The 16,786-nt window shown below is 41.0% G+C and overlaps 2 protein-coding genes across 3 annotated transcripts in view; one reads left to right on the forward strand and one right to left on the reverse strand.

The window, feature by feature from the left end:
- Nucleotides 1-1,773, forward strand: part of LOC122553491 (ubiquitin-like FUBI-ribosomal protein eS30 fusion protein) — a 35,308-nt gene extending 33,535 nt beyond the window's left edge. For both annotated transcript variants that reach the window (XM_043697320.2, XM_043697319.2), the window contains exon 5: nt 526-1,773. In XM_043697320.2, the coding sequence (XP_043553255.2) occupies nt 526-651 (126 nt within the window). In that variant the 3' untranslated portion in view covers nt 652-1,773. The remainder of the gene's footprint in view (nt 1-525) is intronic.
- fkbp3 (FKBP prolyl isomerase 3) lies at nt 1,611-9,477 on the reverse strand. Its single transcript, XM_043697317.2, has 7 exons — nt 9,320-9,477; nt 8,718-8,819; nt 6,722-6,835; nt 5,726-5,861; nt 3,319-3,386; nt 2,782-2,879; nt 1,611-1,943 (listed from the first exon to the last, which is right to left on the reverse strand). The coding sequence occupies exons 1-7, from the start codon at nt 9,422-9,424 to the stop codon at nt 1,889-1,891; spliced, it is 678 nt and encodes a 225-aa protein (XP_043553252.1). The 5' UTR covers nt 9,425-9,477; the 3' UTR covers nt 1,611-1,888.
- Nucleotides 9,478-16,786: the final 7,309 nt, after the last annotated feature.

The following is a 16,786-nucleotide window of genomic DNA, read 5'->3' on the forward strand; positions in this document are numbered from 1 at the left end:
CAGTCTGAAAATGTGCCCTTATCTCAACCATCTGTCTTCTATTACTTAGCCAATCCTGGATCCATGCTATTAATCTTATACTAAATTCTTTAAGATTTTACAATTTCTCAGGCATGATTTCCACTTCATGAAGTCGTGCTGACCCTGATTTTAAGCATTTCTAAATGCTCTAATATGTTTTTATAATATTTGTTTCCCAATAACAAAAGTTAATCTAACTGGACTTTAGTTACCTGTAGTTTCTCTTTTCCTTTAGTGAAATGTTTTTCAGTCCCCTGGGACTTTCATAATGGTAATAATCTTCCAGGAATCCTCAATGTTTCCACTCTGTGTAGCTGTTTCCTTCAATATCAGTCTCTAATTTCCCTATCATGTTTTTGCTACATTTTGACTTTGGTTGTATTTTATTTCCTGCTCTTTTACACCTTTACCTCTGCATCCTTTTTATTTGAAAAGGGGCAATATCTTCCATCCTACATTTTACACTAATATCTTAAATTTTCACTGATTTATTCTTTTGCATAGGTTGCAAAACAAGAGAAGAGGAAAAAGAAGACTGGCCGTGCAAAGAGGCGCATGCAGTACAATCGTCGTTTTGTAAATGTTGTACCATGCTTTGGAAAGAGGAAGGGACCAAATTCAAACTCCTAAAATGTTTTTCAGCAGAACCTGAATTGATTCAATAAATTGATATTTATGCCTCATTACCTCAGACTGGCTAACTTGACTGGAATTGTTTCAAATGAAGCAACTGGTTTGTATCGTATTCCAATCCTGTAGTAATTTTAAAAACTTTTCAGCAACTTTGACAATTGTCTTATACTGTAGAACAGATTAACTGTATACTTCACTAAAATATACAAGTATTCCACCCAATTACAACACTTGTTAATGTACTTTCAAGATTTTCTTCTTTATATTCTACACATTAAGTCTAGATTCACGTTCCAATTGCACTATCTACTGGATTCTATATTGTGTGCAAAATTATGCTGAGTGCAATTTCAGTGTTATTGGTAACTATATCTTTGAACTAAGTTTAAATGAGTTACCTCACTGAAGTGGTACAAAGTCATAAGTAGTGATAACAAATGAGTAATTAACATGCTTCACGGAGTAAAAATATTTTTGATAAATCTTTCATAACATACAACATATGCAAAAAGCATTTATCAAACTCTTTCGAGCAAAGATTTGGAATTGAGATAAACTTTCAATATTTCTAGTTTCTTTTTAATAGTGTCACATTTAAAGAATCTGAACTGTCCTAATCCCAGCTTGTCTTCAATCATGATCTGAACTCGACCATTTGATGTTTTCAGTACAAATCATCGACATGCCACATGCAGAATTTGTTTCTGCCCACGTTTCTCCTGATCCACAAACTCATCTGTTGCTAACTCAAGTAGAAAATAATTCGTACTGCTTGGCTGTCACTAGACGTTAAAGCAGAAGTTGGTACCCTGGTGAGTGCCTACACTTCCAGCAACTTATGAAACCACCTCAAGTGATGTACAAAAGACTAGTAGGCCTTAGCATGTACAATACTAAAGTGTAATTCAGTTTCACACCAGCATTTAGAAGTATATTTCATGAACTTACAACTTCCAGTGGTTTCAAAACATTTTATTTTTGTTTGCAATGTGAACAATTCTCAATACAAGCAAAGCCAGTTCTGAAATGCAAGACTTAATGAAATCAGCAAAAAAAAACCTGCCTTGTGTGTAATCATGTTCAACACTCAATTCAATAAAGTTCTATACAAATGCACAATTTTGTTCATAAGCTGCATATTTTTATTTAACAAGATTAAGAACAAACTTCCAATAAAACATTGGCCAATTCAAAGGCAGTATTTTAAAGCATAGCTCAAGATGTTGCATTCAAATTACTCAATATCCACAAGCTCAACTTCAAATATTAGTTTAGCGTTTGGTGGAATTCTGATTTTATAGTTAAAGAAAGTTTCATTATGTACCCAAGTTCAAAGTCAGAAACTACCCTTCAGTCCAATTTGTCCATGCCAACCACATATGGCCCATATACCCATCTAAATGCCTTTTAAATGGTGTCATTGTACCAGCCTGCAGACTTCCTCTGGAGCTCATTCCATATGTACACCACCCCCTATGTGAAAAAGTTGTCCCTTAGGTCCCTTTTAAATGTTTCTCCTCTCACTTTAATCCAATGCAAAAATTTGGACTCTTGCACCCAGGGGAAAAGACCTTGTCTATTTACCCTACCCATGCTCATGATTTTATAAACCTCTTCTAAAGGTCACTCCAACACACTCCAGGGAAAATAACCCCAGTATATTTGGCCTCTTTCCCCATAGCTCCAAACTCTCCAACCCTGGCAACATCCTTTAACTCTTTTCTGAATGCTTTCAAGTTTCACAACATCCTTCCTATAGCAGGGAGACCAGAGTTGCATGCAGTATTCAGACAGTGGCCTAACCAATGTCTTATATAGTTGCTGCATGACCTCCCAACTCCTATATGCAATGCACCGACCAATAAAGGTAAGCATACCAAACACCTCTGATGAATAAGCTGGTATTGGAAATTTATTAAAGTTGTTCATCTTTTAGTTCCCATAATGTATTCATACCTATGTACTCTCCATAATATATAGTCTCCAAATGTTATCTTTATAAGGACTAAACAATTTTTCTCAATTTCACTGCTGATTAATTTTGCTAATGCAATTTGGTAAGTTTAGCTGAGCTCTCTACATTTTTTACAGAAAAACTATTTTCAACAAGCTATAATAAAAGGATACTTGGCTTCTGGCTTCCCTTTCTTACCATATCCCCAGTCAGATTCAATCTGTAACCGGGCCTTTTCCCCTTTACTCATAGTCAAGAGTGCTTCATCCCACTATAAAAAAAAGGATTGAATGATAAATTCAAGTCAGTCAACAAAAAAAATTAGTCATTAAAAACAAACTTTCCAAATCTTCAATGGCCTGAATTGGTGAACATTATTATCCAAATAAACCATTAAGGTTTCATAATAGAACTGATCTTTACTGAGTTGATTGATTTCAAATGCAGTTAGCTTGATTCACGTGGTCTTATTGGCCTTGAAGAAAGGAAATTACAATGAAGGTTCCAGTTCCTCATTGCATTTGATGTAAAATATGTGTTTGGCTATTATTACAGGATCCACAGATTTGAAATGTCCTTACAAAAAATGAAGAATGGTCACTTTGTGGAGGTCTATCAGTGCTAGTTGAGAACTCGAGAAGCAAATACCAATTTAAATGCAATGTTAATAAAGATAAATGTACACATTGCTATAAAAACTGCATTCTTACCCCTCTAATAACTTTTCCAATTCCTACTTTGAAGTTCAGAGGTTTTGTTGCCTTCTTCTTTTTGGAACCTATAGAAAGAAATTCCATTAATCATTTAAGAGTGAATTATCTTAAAGATCATTTACTTTTCTTAATTTATTAGGCATTCTCTGCAACATATGAAGCAAGGTCTTTCTTTCCAACTTAATCAAGACAAAAAGACCAGTTATTTATAAACAACATTGGAACTACACCTAAGCTCAAATCACTACTTTCAGCAGAAATGTGGAAGAAGCAAGCTTTCAAAACATGTTTATTTAAATTAAAAATCATCAGTAATATCCTGGGGGCAATAAACAAAATGAAACTGTGTTTTAGTCATAGAATTACATTTGTTACAGAAGGAACTAATTCAGCCCTCTGCCTTTCTAAGCAGCAATCCAGTTAGTCCAACTCTCCAGCTCAATGTCATCCCCGCAAGTTTACTCCCATCAAGTTTTCTTCTGAAATGATTGACCACAAGGCTGGTAGATTCAGAAACAATGAGCTCCAAATCATAACCATTTGCTGCATAAAAATGTTCCTCTTCATGTTCTCTTTCCCCAAAATCTTCAACCTGTGTGTTTTCTAGACTTTGCATCATCTGCTAATGAGTTTTTTTTGCCCCGGTCTATCTTATAAAAGCTTCAGGGTCTCTTGTAGTATGACAGTAGCGCCCCTACCTCTGAGCTAGAAGGCTGGGTTCAAGCCCTACCTGCTTCAGAGGTCTGTGATAACATCTCTGAATAGAATGTTTAAAAAAAAATCTATAAAAGCTGCAGTAACCAAACCTTTAAAAAGGTTCAACACAACTTCCCTCCTCTGTACTCAATGCCTCTATGAAGCCCAAGGCCCCATATGTTTTGCCAACTGCTCACTCTAAAGATCCTTAAGTTGCTGCCCTCTTAGAAATCAAAATCCAACTAACTGTATCAAATACAATTCAAAACAACAAACTCCAAGGTTAAAACTAAATTCACCAAGTTAACAGAATGTGCCATGAATTCTTAGTGTAATTTGTGCCATCAGTGAAAGACTAAATACTTGGTGCAACAATAAAAAAAGAAAATCAAATGCACTGCTCTCAAGTTTCCAATGTATTCAGGAAATGTATCCAGAGAAGTTATAGAGACCATTCTAAAATATGTCTAAAATTCTAAAATGCAAAAAGTATTTAACATGTTTAAAAACAGTATCCTATATGAATGTATCTCCCAAAAAAATAAGAATGTGCAATGTCAGTCACTACACACATTTTCTTGTTTTCACCCAATCTAGTCCCACTTGCCACCACCCAGTCCATATCCTTCCAAACCCTTCCTATTCATATACCCATCCAGATGCCTTTTAAATGTTGCAATCGTACTAGTCTCCACGACCTCTGGCAGCTCATTCCATACATGCATCACCCTCTGTGTGAAAAAGTTACCCCTTAGGTTTCTTTTATATCTTTCCCCTCTCAACCTAAACCTATGCCCTCTAGTTCTGGGCTCCCCCATCCCAGGGAACAGACTTTGTCTATTTACCCTATCATACCCCTTATGATTTTATAGACCTCTATAAGGTCACCTCTCAGCCTCTGACGCTCCAGGGAAAACAGCCCCAGTCTCTTCAATCTGTCCCTATAGCTCATATCCTCCAACATTCTTGTAAATCTTTTCTGAACCCTTTAAAGTTTCATAATCTGGTCGGCATGGACGGGTTGGATCGAAGGGTCTGTTTTCGTGCTGTATGTCTCTGACTCAATGATTATGACAGCTCTTTAAGAAAAAATGTAAAAGGTTTGTTATTTCTTTAAAGGTTGAGGAAGAAGTTGAAAGCATTCTGTTTTGTAAAAATAAAAAGGACAGATAATAGAACTACACTTGAAACTACTATAAGAGGTTTCATGTTTACAATATTTTCACCATCATAACATCTTATAACCTTTCTCCATTACACAAAATCTGATTAAAAGGTTCTACAGTAAGATCTAAGGTTCAAGTTGAGTTCACAGTCTGGTTTATCTGCATTTGTAATTAAATAATGTGACAAATTCACTGAATTACAAAGAGAAAAACACAAGATTATATTTTAAATGGAAGGATATGGATAAGTTTGGAAGAATAGGCAACATCATACCACAGTCTAGATTAGAATGGTGCTGGAACAGCACAGCAGGTCAGGCAGCATCTGAGGAGCAGGAAAATCGATGTTGCCCGAAATGTCGATTTTCCTGCTCCTCGGATGCTGCCTGACCAGCTGTGCTTTTCCGGCACCACTCTAATCTAGACTCTGATTTCCAACATCTGCAGTCCTCACTTTTGCCTAACATCATATCACAAACTTGCTCAGAGCCCGAATTATTTATTCTAATTTATAAAACACTGCTACTGTATCAGATTCTTACTAGAAGCAATATTTGTGTCAAAAACAGTCCCATCTTCTAACGATCCTGTGTACCAGCAGTGGACAGTGTCACCCTTCTTGGGAAAGTTGGTTTTATCTCCTTTCTGCAAAATGGATTTGGTATATTTTGGTGGTTCCTAGAAATGATCATAAAAGGTGTTGAAATGGTAGTTAGAACAGAATTTTATTCATTTAATTAACTTACAAATCATAATATTTCAAACAAGCAACAGTGAAACAAGATAAACCAACATTATCTAATGCAGAGAGTTTTTGGGAACAGTGGCCCAGACTTTTTTCAAAAAAGTGTTCTATTAATGTTCAATTCAGCCAGCAATTTGAAACGTGGAAAAAATACTCTTGATTGTGGATTATCGTATTTGTTGGATAATTTGTCCAATTCTATAATCAGCATCGAGAGAATAACATTGTGCCTTTAACCTGTGATTTTAATGGAATTTAAGCTTAGAAATTAAAAATGCAACTATGCATTTAATAGTGCTATAATCGTCTGCCAATCAAGTTTGCATACCTGTGTTAACATTTTTTAAAAATGGAGTTCCACTTTCTCAGGTTATAAATTACTGGAGATTTTACAAATGTGGTGTCTTAAAAATAATCTTCTATTGTCACTTTGTTGTCTCTTAAACCTTTCTTTCTGCTTCTTTTTTGTTTCATAATCTGATTTGACATTTAATTCACCTACTCAAATTTACTGTTGTATTTACTCCTCATCCAATTTTCAATTCTTTAAAGTTAAGGAGATTTCTTATTGTTCACTATACTTTTTTTGCATACTCTAATCAACTCATACTTTGTGGACAAAAGTATTTGAAACCAATAAATGTAACAGAGCATACTGTAAAACCACCACACTCCCAACAAAATTTGGACCATTGAATATTGTATCATATTCAAAAGTATATACCTTATATATTTTTAATCCAAGAATGCCGACTCTCTAAAAAGCAAGGATTTTCCAGTTTAGTCTACTAACCTCACTTGCAGTCACTTCAGGTTTCTTGGCCTTTGCTTTCTCCTGAGCAGCCCCAAGCTTCACATCTTTAAGCTGCTGAGTCACTTTATCTGCACATTCAGTACCTTTAAACCTCTGCAAGTTAAAGAATCACAGTTTATAAAACAAAAGAAAATACACAATAACCACCAAAACGAAGAACCTGTAATTTTATTTGTCTGTGTAAACATAGTGAAGTTCATATAAATACTCAATTTGCCATGAATAAACTGGCCTCCCATAGAGGAATGATAATGCTGACAGCACACAAGAACCAGACAACAATATATGGGAATTTTTTGAAACATTTAACTGTCATTTATTTCATTACCATTTGTTAGATCCTGCAGTGTGTAAAGTTTCTATTACAATGCTATGCCTTTTGGAATAAAACATCAAACCACAGCCCCAGACATGCTATTAAAGTAATGTAAAAGATACACAATCTTATTCAACAAAGGAAATGAAGGCACCCTTGATGTCTTATCCCTCAACGAACAATCAATAAACACATAATAAACAAACCTTACTCTTGTTTATGGAATGCTGTTGTGCATAAGTCAACTGTCTCATTTCTCTATTATAACAGCAATTACATTTCAAAAGTACTTGATTGGCAAAAAAGTTTATGAGGATCAGAGATGATAAAAAACTGTTCCATAGATTTTTTTTACATAATTCTCACTGTAACAGAAGCCTTTCGACATCGTTGACAGCAATCAGAATATACAATAGGAATCTACCAATTTCTTTCCATCTTCCAATTACACAAAATTTATTTCATCCTACTTATATTCATGAGGACACAATGATTATACAATGCCTGCATAATTACTATTATATTATTTTCTATCAACTATTTTGACTAATGGTCTAGGTGTAGATGTTGGATTGATGTGTAAATTTTCAGACTATGCAAAGTTACAAGAGAGTGAGGAATACAAATGAAGCCTTCCACAACAGGAAGTTGAAATGTGCTGGGAGATTGGGCCTGTTACTAGCAAATGAAGTTTAACTTGGAGAAATGCAGCTTTATGCATTTGACAAGAAAAGTGTATAAACACATCCTATAGGGAAAAGCATCAAGTAGGTAGGGAAGGCAATCAAGGAATTCTGATGGATCAATTTCTAACAGTTCATCATCAATTGTTATAAAGTAATGGCTAGCCTAAGTAGCGTACCAAGATACATTTCCAAGATAATTCACTGAGGCAAAACATACCTTTTTCTTCTTTATACAAAACTTTGTTTAAGCTTCAAATAGATTATTCATTTTTGGTCCCTTCATACAGTGGGTAATATTGAGTTTCTCAAGGGTGGGACAGTAGAGTAATTCCCATTCCAAACCATTTTAGTTACCAAGATAGATTCAAAGAGCAGGTCCACATGTTTTTAAAGAAGCATAAGATTATAGAGGAGGTGTGTGACTAAAAAATATGAAAAATATGAAAAAATTCTAGTTGCATTCAATGAAGAGAGCAGAAGGGCATGCATGCCAGGAGGACCACCAGGCAAACCTAAAATTAAATATTAACCTGGTGAACCCAGGTTTTATTTTCCACCTTGATGGTAATAGTGATTTAGGAGCTGGGGTTGTAAGCATATGGCCATGAAGTTACAGATTGTGTTTGGATACAAACTGCATCTGCCCACGGATTCATGGTTGTCCAGTCTTCAGTTGCTTAATCTGCTAGAAATCTATTTCATTCAACCCAAAAGAAGGTATCCTCATTGTGAACAGTGATGGTGGTGATCATATACAAGCCATGTCACCAAAAAGTGCTACAGGAATGAAAACGTAACACTATCGTGGCTTGCAAACCATAAATTTGCAATTATAAAATCAAACACAAATTTTGAACTATTAATCTGATGTACTCCAGTAATAAAAATGGTTCAAATTACAGCAATGTGAACACAAAGTATGTCATTTTCACAAATTCTAGAATTACATCTAATCATATGCATAATTACTCACTTTAGTTTCAAAAAGTTGGTTGTAGGCAACTACGAGCTGCTCCTTCTTTGTAGTCTTGGCAACATTTTTGATGTTTCCCATTAACTTATGTTCACTAAGAAACTAATTCGAAAAAAAACATGTTAAGTACTAATGTCACCGAAATCCAACTTCCAATACTTCTGATATTCAAAAGTCAACTTTCTAAAATATATGCCTTTTTCACATTTAAAACTGCATATAGTTTTGTATTTGAGACTTTTTTTTTCAATTTGCAATGAAGTCAGGTTTGTGTATTTAAATTAATAAAGATTTGTATTTATGCAGTGAAATATTCAGCAACTTTACAGCACACCACACCTAACATTTGTGGCGTTAGATCCGAAGGCACGAAGTGGGTGACTGTAATAAAAGTGATCAACATTGATTCTCGCCGCTTTGCAGTTTTGCAAACGCATCAGGCAAGGAAGGCCAAGTTGCCACATGCCAGACTCCCCGAGCCGCAAGACTGGCTTCTCCAGGCTCGAAGTGGCGCTGCTCCCGGCACAAACAACTGCCCAAGCCTGGGGGCGGGGAGGTGGGGGGGCAACCAGCAGAGACCCTGCACACACCCCCGCCCTCACCGGCTCCGAAGCGCTCTGTTGCAGGAACTGGATAATCTCTTTCTTTGCCACATCCTCGCTCTTCAGCTGCTCCTCGGTCCACTGCCTCGCTGGCTCGGCTGCCATGACCGTCCCAAGACTCCCCACTAAACTGCACCGCCACCCAGCGGCCGCCGATAGACCTTATTCACAACCGCCATCTTGGAAAAACGTACCGCAATGCATGGTGGGATGCATCCGTTTCCAACACACTCCCAGCCGCAACATACAATAATCAGCATCGCTGATTCTTTTTAAAAATAAAAACTACCTGCAGGTCTGAAAGAACTACGATAAAGGTGTTTTCCATTTTTTTACTTAAGAAAGAAGGGGTCTTACAAAGGCATCAAAACAGTACAGACGTCTGAGAATTTGATAAAGAACAACATATTTGCGGGTACTAAAAATATGAAATAAAAACAGAATACTGGAAGTTGTAAGCACATCTAGCAATATCTCTGGTTAGAGATTGTTTAACGTCTCAGATCAATAACATTGGAACAGCGGAGCAGGCTATTTGGCTCTTCAAGCCTCCCCCACTTAATAATATCATGACTGATCTGATTGTGTTCTCAATTCCACTTTCCTGTGTACACCCCATCAACCTTAACTCCTATGTCCATTAAAATGGATCTAATTCAGCCTTGATCAAATATTTTATAAAATAAAATTACCAGAAAAGAAAATGGAGGAAAAAAATCCGCATTTTGATCTTAAAAGGGAAATCTCTTATTCCTGAATTATGTCTCTGAGTTCTAGTCTCCCAGAAGAGGGAACATCCTCTTTGTATCCACTCTATCCAATCCCCTCAACATCTGTTCATCTTTCATTCACCTAAACGCCACAGACATTGCTGCATTCATTATCAAGATGAAGAAACAAGTAAGGTGCATTGCTACATCACTGCTAAGTAGCAGAACATCTGCCAGGAATAAAGACGATACTGCCATAAAATCACACCGCAGGGCAGAGTCAAACTCCCTGACTCATTGAAATCAACTTTTTTGGAACGTCATTACAATATGACAGAACAAGTGTCCCCATTGACAGTAAACTTGCTCTTTCATTGTAGTGCGAGCAGTGCAGCCAGTGGCCAGTTTTGCAAACTGCCTGAGAGTTGGAAACACACAGTCCATTGGAGTTAATTACAGGAATCGAATTAATTACATGAACCTTGAGATCTGACCTGCTGTTGTAGACACACTGTTTATCTGCTGAGTCCAGTTGTGTTTTTGGTCAGTGGTAAGCTTAGGATGTTAATGGTGAGGGATTCAGTGATAGTAACAGCATTGGATGTCAAGAGGCAATGGTTGGAGATGGTCATTGCCTGATTTTTGAATGGCCAAATAGACCACTTTCTATATAATACTCTAATTTGTACCTCAATCACCGTTCAATCTCTCCCTTTCACACAGTTCCTAATAGCTGTGAGAAATGTAATACTTGTTTTTTACCTCCTCCCTTCTCATTATGCAAGTCTCAAACACTTCTTCCAGTTGAAAACAGGGATTTACTCATATTGCGTTCAATTTAATATTTGATACTCATGACAAGATCTCCTCTACTCTGAGGAGAAAAATGTTGAGATTCATTTAGTGAAACATTTTCATCTAGAAATGTGTTGCTGAATTTCCAGTCACCAGTTGATTAGTTAACTCACAGGTCAAAGGCTCCTGACTCACCTCCTGAAAAGGATAGACCAGATCTAAAAGTTGAAGTTCTTAATTGAAGGATGGCCAATTTTGATGGTAATAGGCAAGAACTTTCAAAAGCTGATTGGGGGCAGACATTCACAGATAAAGGGATGGCTAGAAAATGGGAAGCCTTCAAAAATGAGATAATGAGAGTCCAGAGATAGTATATTCCTGTTAGGGTGAAAGGCAAGGCTGGTAGGTGGAGGGAAAGCTGGATGACTAAAGAAATTGAGGAAGAAATTAAGAAAAAAAGGAAACATATGTCAGGTAAAGATAGCAGAGATCGAGTGACTCCTTAGAAGAATATAAAGGCAGTAGGAGGGAAATCAAGACGGAAAAAGAGGACATGAGATAGCTTTGGCAAATAGGGTTAAGGAGAATTCAAAGGAATTCTATAAATACATTAAGGACAAAAGTGTAACTAGGGAGAGAATAGGGCCCCCCAAAGATCAGTCTGTGTGTGGAACTGCAGGAGATGTGTGAGAAACTAATCGAGTATTTTGCATTAGTGTTTACTGTGGAGAAGGACATGGAAGATATAGAATGTAGGAAAATAAATGTGACATTATGAACAATGTTCATGTTACAGAGGAGGAGATACTGGATGTCTTAAAGTGCATAAAGGCCAATAAATACCCAGGACCTGATCAAGTGTACCCCAGAACTTTGTGGGAAGCTAAGGAAGTGATTGCTGGGTCCTTGCTGAGATATTTGTATCACTGATAGTCACAGGGGAGGTGCCAGAAGACTGGAGGTTGGCTGACGTGGTGCCACTATTTAAGAAAGATGGTAAGAAAAAGTAGGGAACTATAGACCAATGAGCCTGACGGTGGTGGGCAAGTTGTTGTGGGGAATCCTGAGGGACAGGATGTACATGTATTTGGAAAGGCAAGAACTGATTAGAGGTAGTCAACATGGTTTTGTGCATGGGAAATCATGTCTCACAAACTTGATTGAGTTTTTTGAAGAAGTAACAAACTGGTTTGGTGAGGACAGAGTGGTGGACATGATCTATATAGACTTCAGTAAGGCATTCAACAAGGTTCTTCATGGGAGATTGGTTAGCAAGGTTAGGTCTCATGGAATACAGGGAGAACTGGCCATTTGGATGCAGAACTGGCTCAAAGAAGACAGAGGGTAATGGTGGTGGGTTGCCTTTCACACTGGAGACTTGTGACCAGTGGTGTGCCAGAAGAATCAATGCTTGATCCACTGCTTTTTGTAATTTATATAAATGATTTGGATGTGAACATAGGAGGTACAGTTAGTAAGCTTGCAGATGACCCCAAATTGGAGGTGTAGTGGACAGCAAAGAGGATTACGTCGGAGTACAACGGGATCTTGATCAGATGGGCCAATGGGCTGAGGAATGGCAGATGGAGTTTAATTTAGATAAATGGGAGGTGCTGTATTTTGGAAAGGCAAATCAGAGCTAGACTTATACACTTAATGGTAAGGGTCCTTGGGAGGGTTGCTGAACAAAGAGACCTTGGAGTGCAGGTTCATAGTTCCTTGAAAGTGGAGTCGCATGTAGATAGGATAGTAAAGAAGGTATGCTTTCCTTTATTGATCAGAGCATTGACTATAGGAGTTGGGAGGTCATGTTGCATCTGTACAGGACATTGGTTGGGCTACGTTTGAATATTGTGTGCAATTCTGGTCTCCCTCTTATAGGAGGGATGTTGTGAACCTTGAAAGAGTTCAAAGAAAATTAACAAGAATATTGCCAGAGTTGGAGGGTTTGAGCTATGGGGAGAGGCTGAATAGGCTGGGGCTTTTTTTCCTGGAGCATGGAGGCTGAGGGGTGACCTTATAGAGGTTTATAAAATATGAGGATCATAGATAGGGTAAACAGACAAGGTCTTTGCCCTGGGGTGGGGGAGTCCAGAACTAGAGGGGATAGGTTTATGGTGAGAGGGGAAAAATTTAAAAGGGACCTAAGAGGCAACATTTTCATGCAGAGGGTGGTGCATGTATGGAATGAGCTGCCAGAGGAAGTGGTGGAGGCTGGTATAGTTACACCATTTAAAAGGCATCTGGATGGGTATATGAATAGGAAGGGTTTAGAGGGATATGAGCCAAGTGCTAGCAAATGGGACTAGATTAGGTTAGGATATCTGGTCAGCATGGATGAGTTGGACCGAAGGGTCTGTTTCCGTGTTGTACATCTCTATGACTCTATGACACAATGAAGGATATTCTCAATGTGAAGGTGGGATTTCATCTCCACAAGGACTGTGTGATGGATACTCTTACCAATTGTATTGTGGGTAGGTGCATCTGCAGCCAGCAGATTGGTGAAGATAAGGTTAAATACATTTTCCTTCTTGGCTCCCTCACCACCTGCCACAGACCCAACCTGGCAGTTATGTTCTTTGTAACGCAACCAGTTTGAGAAGTGGTTCTATTGCCAAGCCAGTCTTTGTGGTAGATATTCCCAACCTTAAATATGTTCTGCACCATTGCCACCTTCAGAGCATCCTCCAAGTGGTGTTAAAGATGGAGGAACACTTATTCGTCAACTCAAGGAGGAGGAAGTAGTACATGATAATCCAGCCCATATTTGACCTGGTGTCTGAGACCTCAAGGGAGTTGGGAGCCTTTGTTGAGGACTCCCAGGGCAATTTCATCCTGAATGTAAATCACCATGCCACCTCTACCAGGTCTGTCCTGCTGACAGAACAGGACATGTTTGTCAACGATGGTGTCTGGAGAATTGTCCTTACATACGATTCTGGGAGTGTGATTGTGTCAGGCTGTTACATTGAACGTAGAACTGTACAGCACAGTACAGGTCCTTTAGCCCTCAATGCTGTGCTGACGTTTTACACTACTCTAAGATCCTACTCTAACATACATATCCTTAAATGTACCTATCTAAGAGTCGCTTAAATGTCCCTAATGTATCTGATTCTAATACCACTGCTGGCATTGCATTCCACACACCCACCACTCTCTGAGTGGTCAGTCTGGTTTGATTCCTTTTTTGAGATATTTTAATGATTTTATTACAACTGCATTTCAAAGGGCATTAAACAGTCAGCCATTTTGCTGTGGGTCTGGCTCATATGTGGGTCAGACCATATAAGAATAGCAATTTCCTTCCCGAAACAACATTAGTGAACCAGATGAGTTTTTCTAACATCAACAATGGTTCCATAGTCATCATTAGACTTGTAATTCAGATTATTGAATTAACATTCCACCATCTGCTGTAGTGGAATTCAAATCCATCACATTTGTTAGATAGTCAGAAAAATATTGAGATCATCCATTCTCCAGAAATCTTGTCATAATAGATACAGGTGAAGATAACATAGGCTAAAGATTTTGTAGATTTGGTGTTTAGTACTTATAAAAAACACAGAGCAACAATTAACAGAGACAAAACAATATTGAACCACAGTCAACGTGGTAGCACATAAGCCAGAGGAGATATTAAACTTTATAGCAGTTTAGCAAGACTGGGAGCAGCGGCCAAGTGCAGAGGGTGATGGCTGCAGTCCAGTGGGGACTGGGGGCAACAGCCCTGTGCATAGTGGGGGCAGTGACTCAGTGTGGACTGGGGGCAGCGGTCCAGTGTGGAGAGGAGGCAGCAGCCCAATGCGGAGTGGGGACAGCAGCCCAGTGCAGAGTCTGAGGGCAGCATCCCAGTGTGGAGCCTGGGGGCAGCAGCCCAGTGCGGAGTCAGGGGGCAGCAGCCCAGAGCGGAGTCAGGGGGCAGCAGCCCAGTGCGGAGTCAGGGGGCAGCAGCCCAGAGCGGAGTCAGGGGGCAGTGGTCCAGTGCGGAGTCAGGGGGCAGCAGCCCAGTGCAGAGTCAGGGGCAGCAGCCCAGTGCGGAGTCAGGGGGCAGTGACCCAGTGTGGAGTCAGGGGGCAGCAGCCCAGTGCGGAGTCGGGGGGCAGTGACCCAGTGTGGAGTCAGGGGGCAGCAGCCCAGTGCGGAGTCTGGGGCAACATCCCAGTGCGGAGTCGGGGGCACAGCAGCCCAGTGCGGAGTCTGAGGGCAGTGGCCCAGTGCGGAGTCGGGGGCGCAGCGGCCCAGTGCCGAGTGGGGACAGCGGCCCAGTGCGGAGTCAGGGGGCAGTGACCCAGTGCGGAGTCAGGGGCAGCAGCCCAGTGCGGAGTCAGGGGGCAGCAGCCCAGTGCGGAGTCAGGGGCAGCAGCCCAGTGCGGAGTCAGAGGGCAGCAGCCCAGTGCGGAGTCAGAGGGCAGCAGCCCAGTGCGGAGTCAGAGGGCAGTGGCCCAGTGTGGAGTTGGGGGCACAGCAGCCCAGTGCAGAGTCGGGGGGCAGCAGCCCAGTGCGGAGTCGGGGGCGCAGCAGCCCAGTGCGGAGTCGGGGGCGCAGCAGCCCAGTGCGGAGTGGGGACAGCGTCCCAGTGCGGAGTCAGGGGGCAGTGGCCAAGTGTGGAGTCAGGGGGCAGCAGCCCAGTGCGGAGTCAGGGAGCAGCAGCCCAGTGCGGAGTCAGGGGGCAGCGGCCCAGTGCGGAATCAGGGGGCAGTGGCCAAGTGTGGAGTCAGGGGGCAGCAGCCCAATGCGGAGTCAGAGGGCAGTGGCCCAGTGCGGACTCAGTGTGGACTGGGGGCAGCGGTCCAGTGTGGAGAGGAGGCAGCAGCCCAATGCGGAGTGGGGACAGCAGCCCAGTGCAGAGTCTGAGGGCAGCATCCCAGTGTGGAGCCTGGGGGCAGCAGCCCAGTGCGGAGTCAGGGGGCAGCAGCCCAGAGCGGAGTCAGGGGGCAGCAGCCCAGTGCGGAGTCAGGGGCAGCAGCCCAGTGCGGAGTCAGAGGGCAGTGGCCCAGTGTGGAGTCGGGGGCACAGCAGCCCAGTGCAGAGTCGGGGGGCAGCAGCCCAGTGCGGAGTCGGGGGCGCAGCAGCCCAGTGCGGAGTCGGGGGCGCAGCAGCCCAGTGCGGAGTGGGGACAGCGTCCCAGTGCGGAGTCAGGGGGCAGCAGCCCAGTGTGGAGTCAGGGGGCAGCAGCCCAGTGCGGAGTCAGGGAGCAGCAGCCCAGTGCGGAGTCAGAGGGCAGTGGCCCAGTGCGGAGTCAGGGGGCAGCGGCCCAGTGCGGAATCAGGGGGCAGTGGCCAAGTGTGGAGTCAGGGGGCAGCGGCCCAGTGCGCATTGGGGGCAGCAAATTCAAATGGTTTTGAATTCATTTATTCAAAACCATGAGGGGCATGATTAGTTTGAATAACCAAGATCTTTTTCCCCAGGGAGTCCGAAACTAGAGGGCACTGATTTAAGGTGAGAGGGGAAAGATTTAAAAAGGACCTGAGAGGACTGCCAGAGAATGTGGTGGAGGCAGGTAAAATTACAACATTTAAACACAACTGGCTGGGTATATGAATAGAAAGGATTTAGAGGGATATGGACCAAATGCTGCCAAATGGGAATAGATCAGTTTGGGACATCTGGTCAGTGCGAACAAGTTGGACCGAAGGGTCTATTTCGGTGCTGCATGACTCCATGACATTTCCTGAGTTCTTTTGTAACTACATAGTAATTTGATGGAGACCCCAGAAAAATATAACTTTCTTTCCACTACTGTCACCTCAAGAAGATTGGAAAAATGTGTGAGGCCTTTGTTGTGCAGAATCAAACTGTCAGTTATGTTTCCCTCATTACAACAGTAATTATGTATTTTAAATGTACTAATCATCTGTAAAGTGCTCAACAATATCCCAAGGTCCTGATAGGTGCTATATCTCTTCATATTTATTCATTTTTAATAATTTTGTGCAGCTGGAACACACAGTAC

This window comes from Chiloscyllium plagiosum, unplaced genomic scaffold (genome assembly GCF_037043375.1).
Source record: "Chiloscyllium plagiosum isolate Xiang-an unplaced genomic scaffold, Cpla_swu_hap1 HiC_scaffold_8, whole genome shotgun sequence".
Taxonomy (NCBI): Eukaryota; Metazoa; Chordata; class Chondrichthyes; order Orectolobiformes; family Hemiscylliidae; genus Chiloscyllium; species Chiloscyllium plagiosum.

Excerpts from the sequence above, each read along its gene's own strand:
- fkbp3 (XM_043697317.2), bottom strand. The coding sequence starts at position 9,424 with ATGGCAGCCGAGCCAGCGAGGCAGTGGACCGAGGAGCAGCTGAAGAGC. Across the intron at positions 5,862-6,721 it reads CTGAAGTGACTGCAAGTGAG|GAACCACCAAAATATACCAA; the intron begins GTTAGTAGACTA and ends GATCATTTCTAG. Across the intron at positions 2,880-3,318 it reads TTGGAAAAGTTATTAGAGGG|TGGGATGAAGCACTCTTGAC; the intron begins GTAAGAATGCAG and ends TTTTTTTTATAG.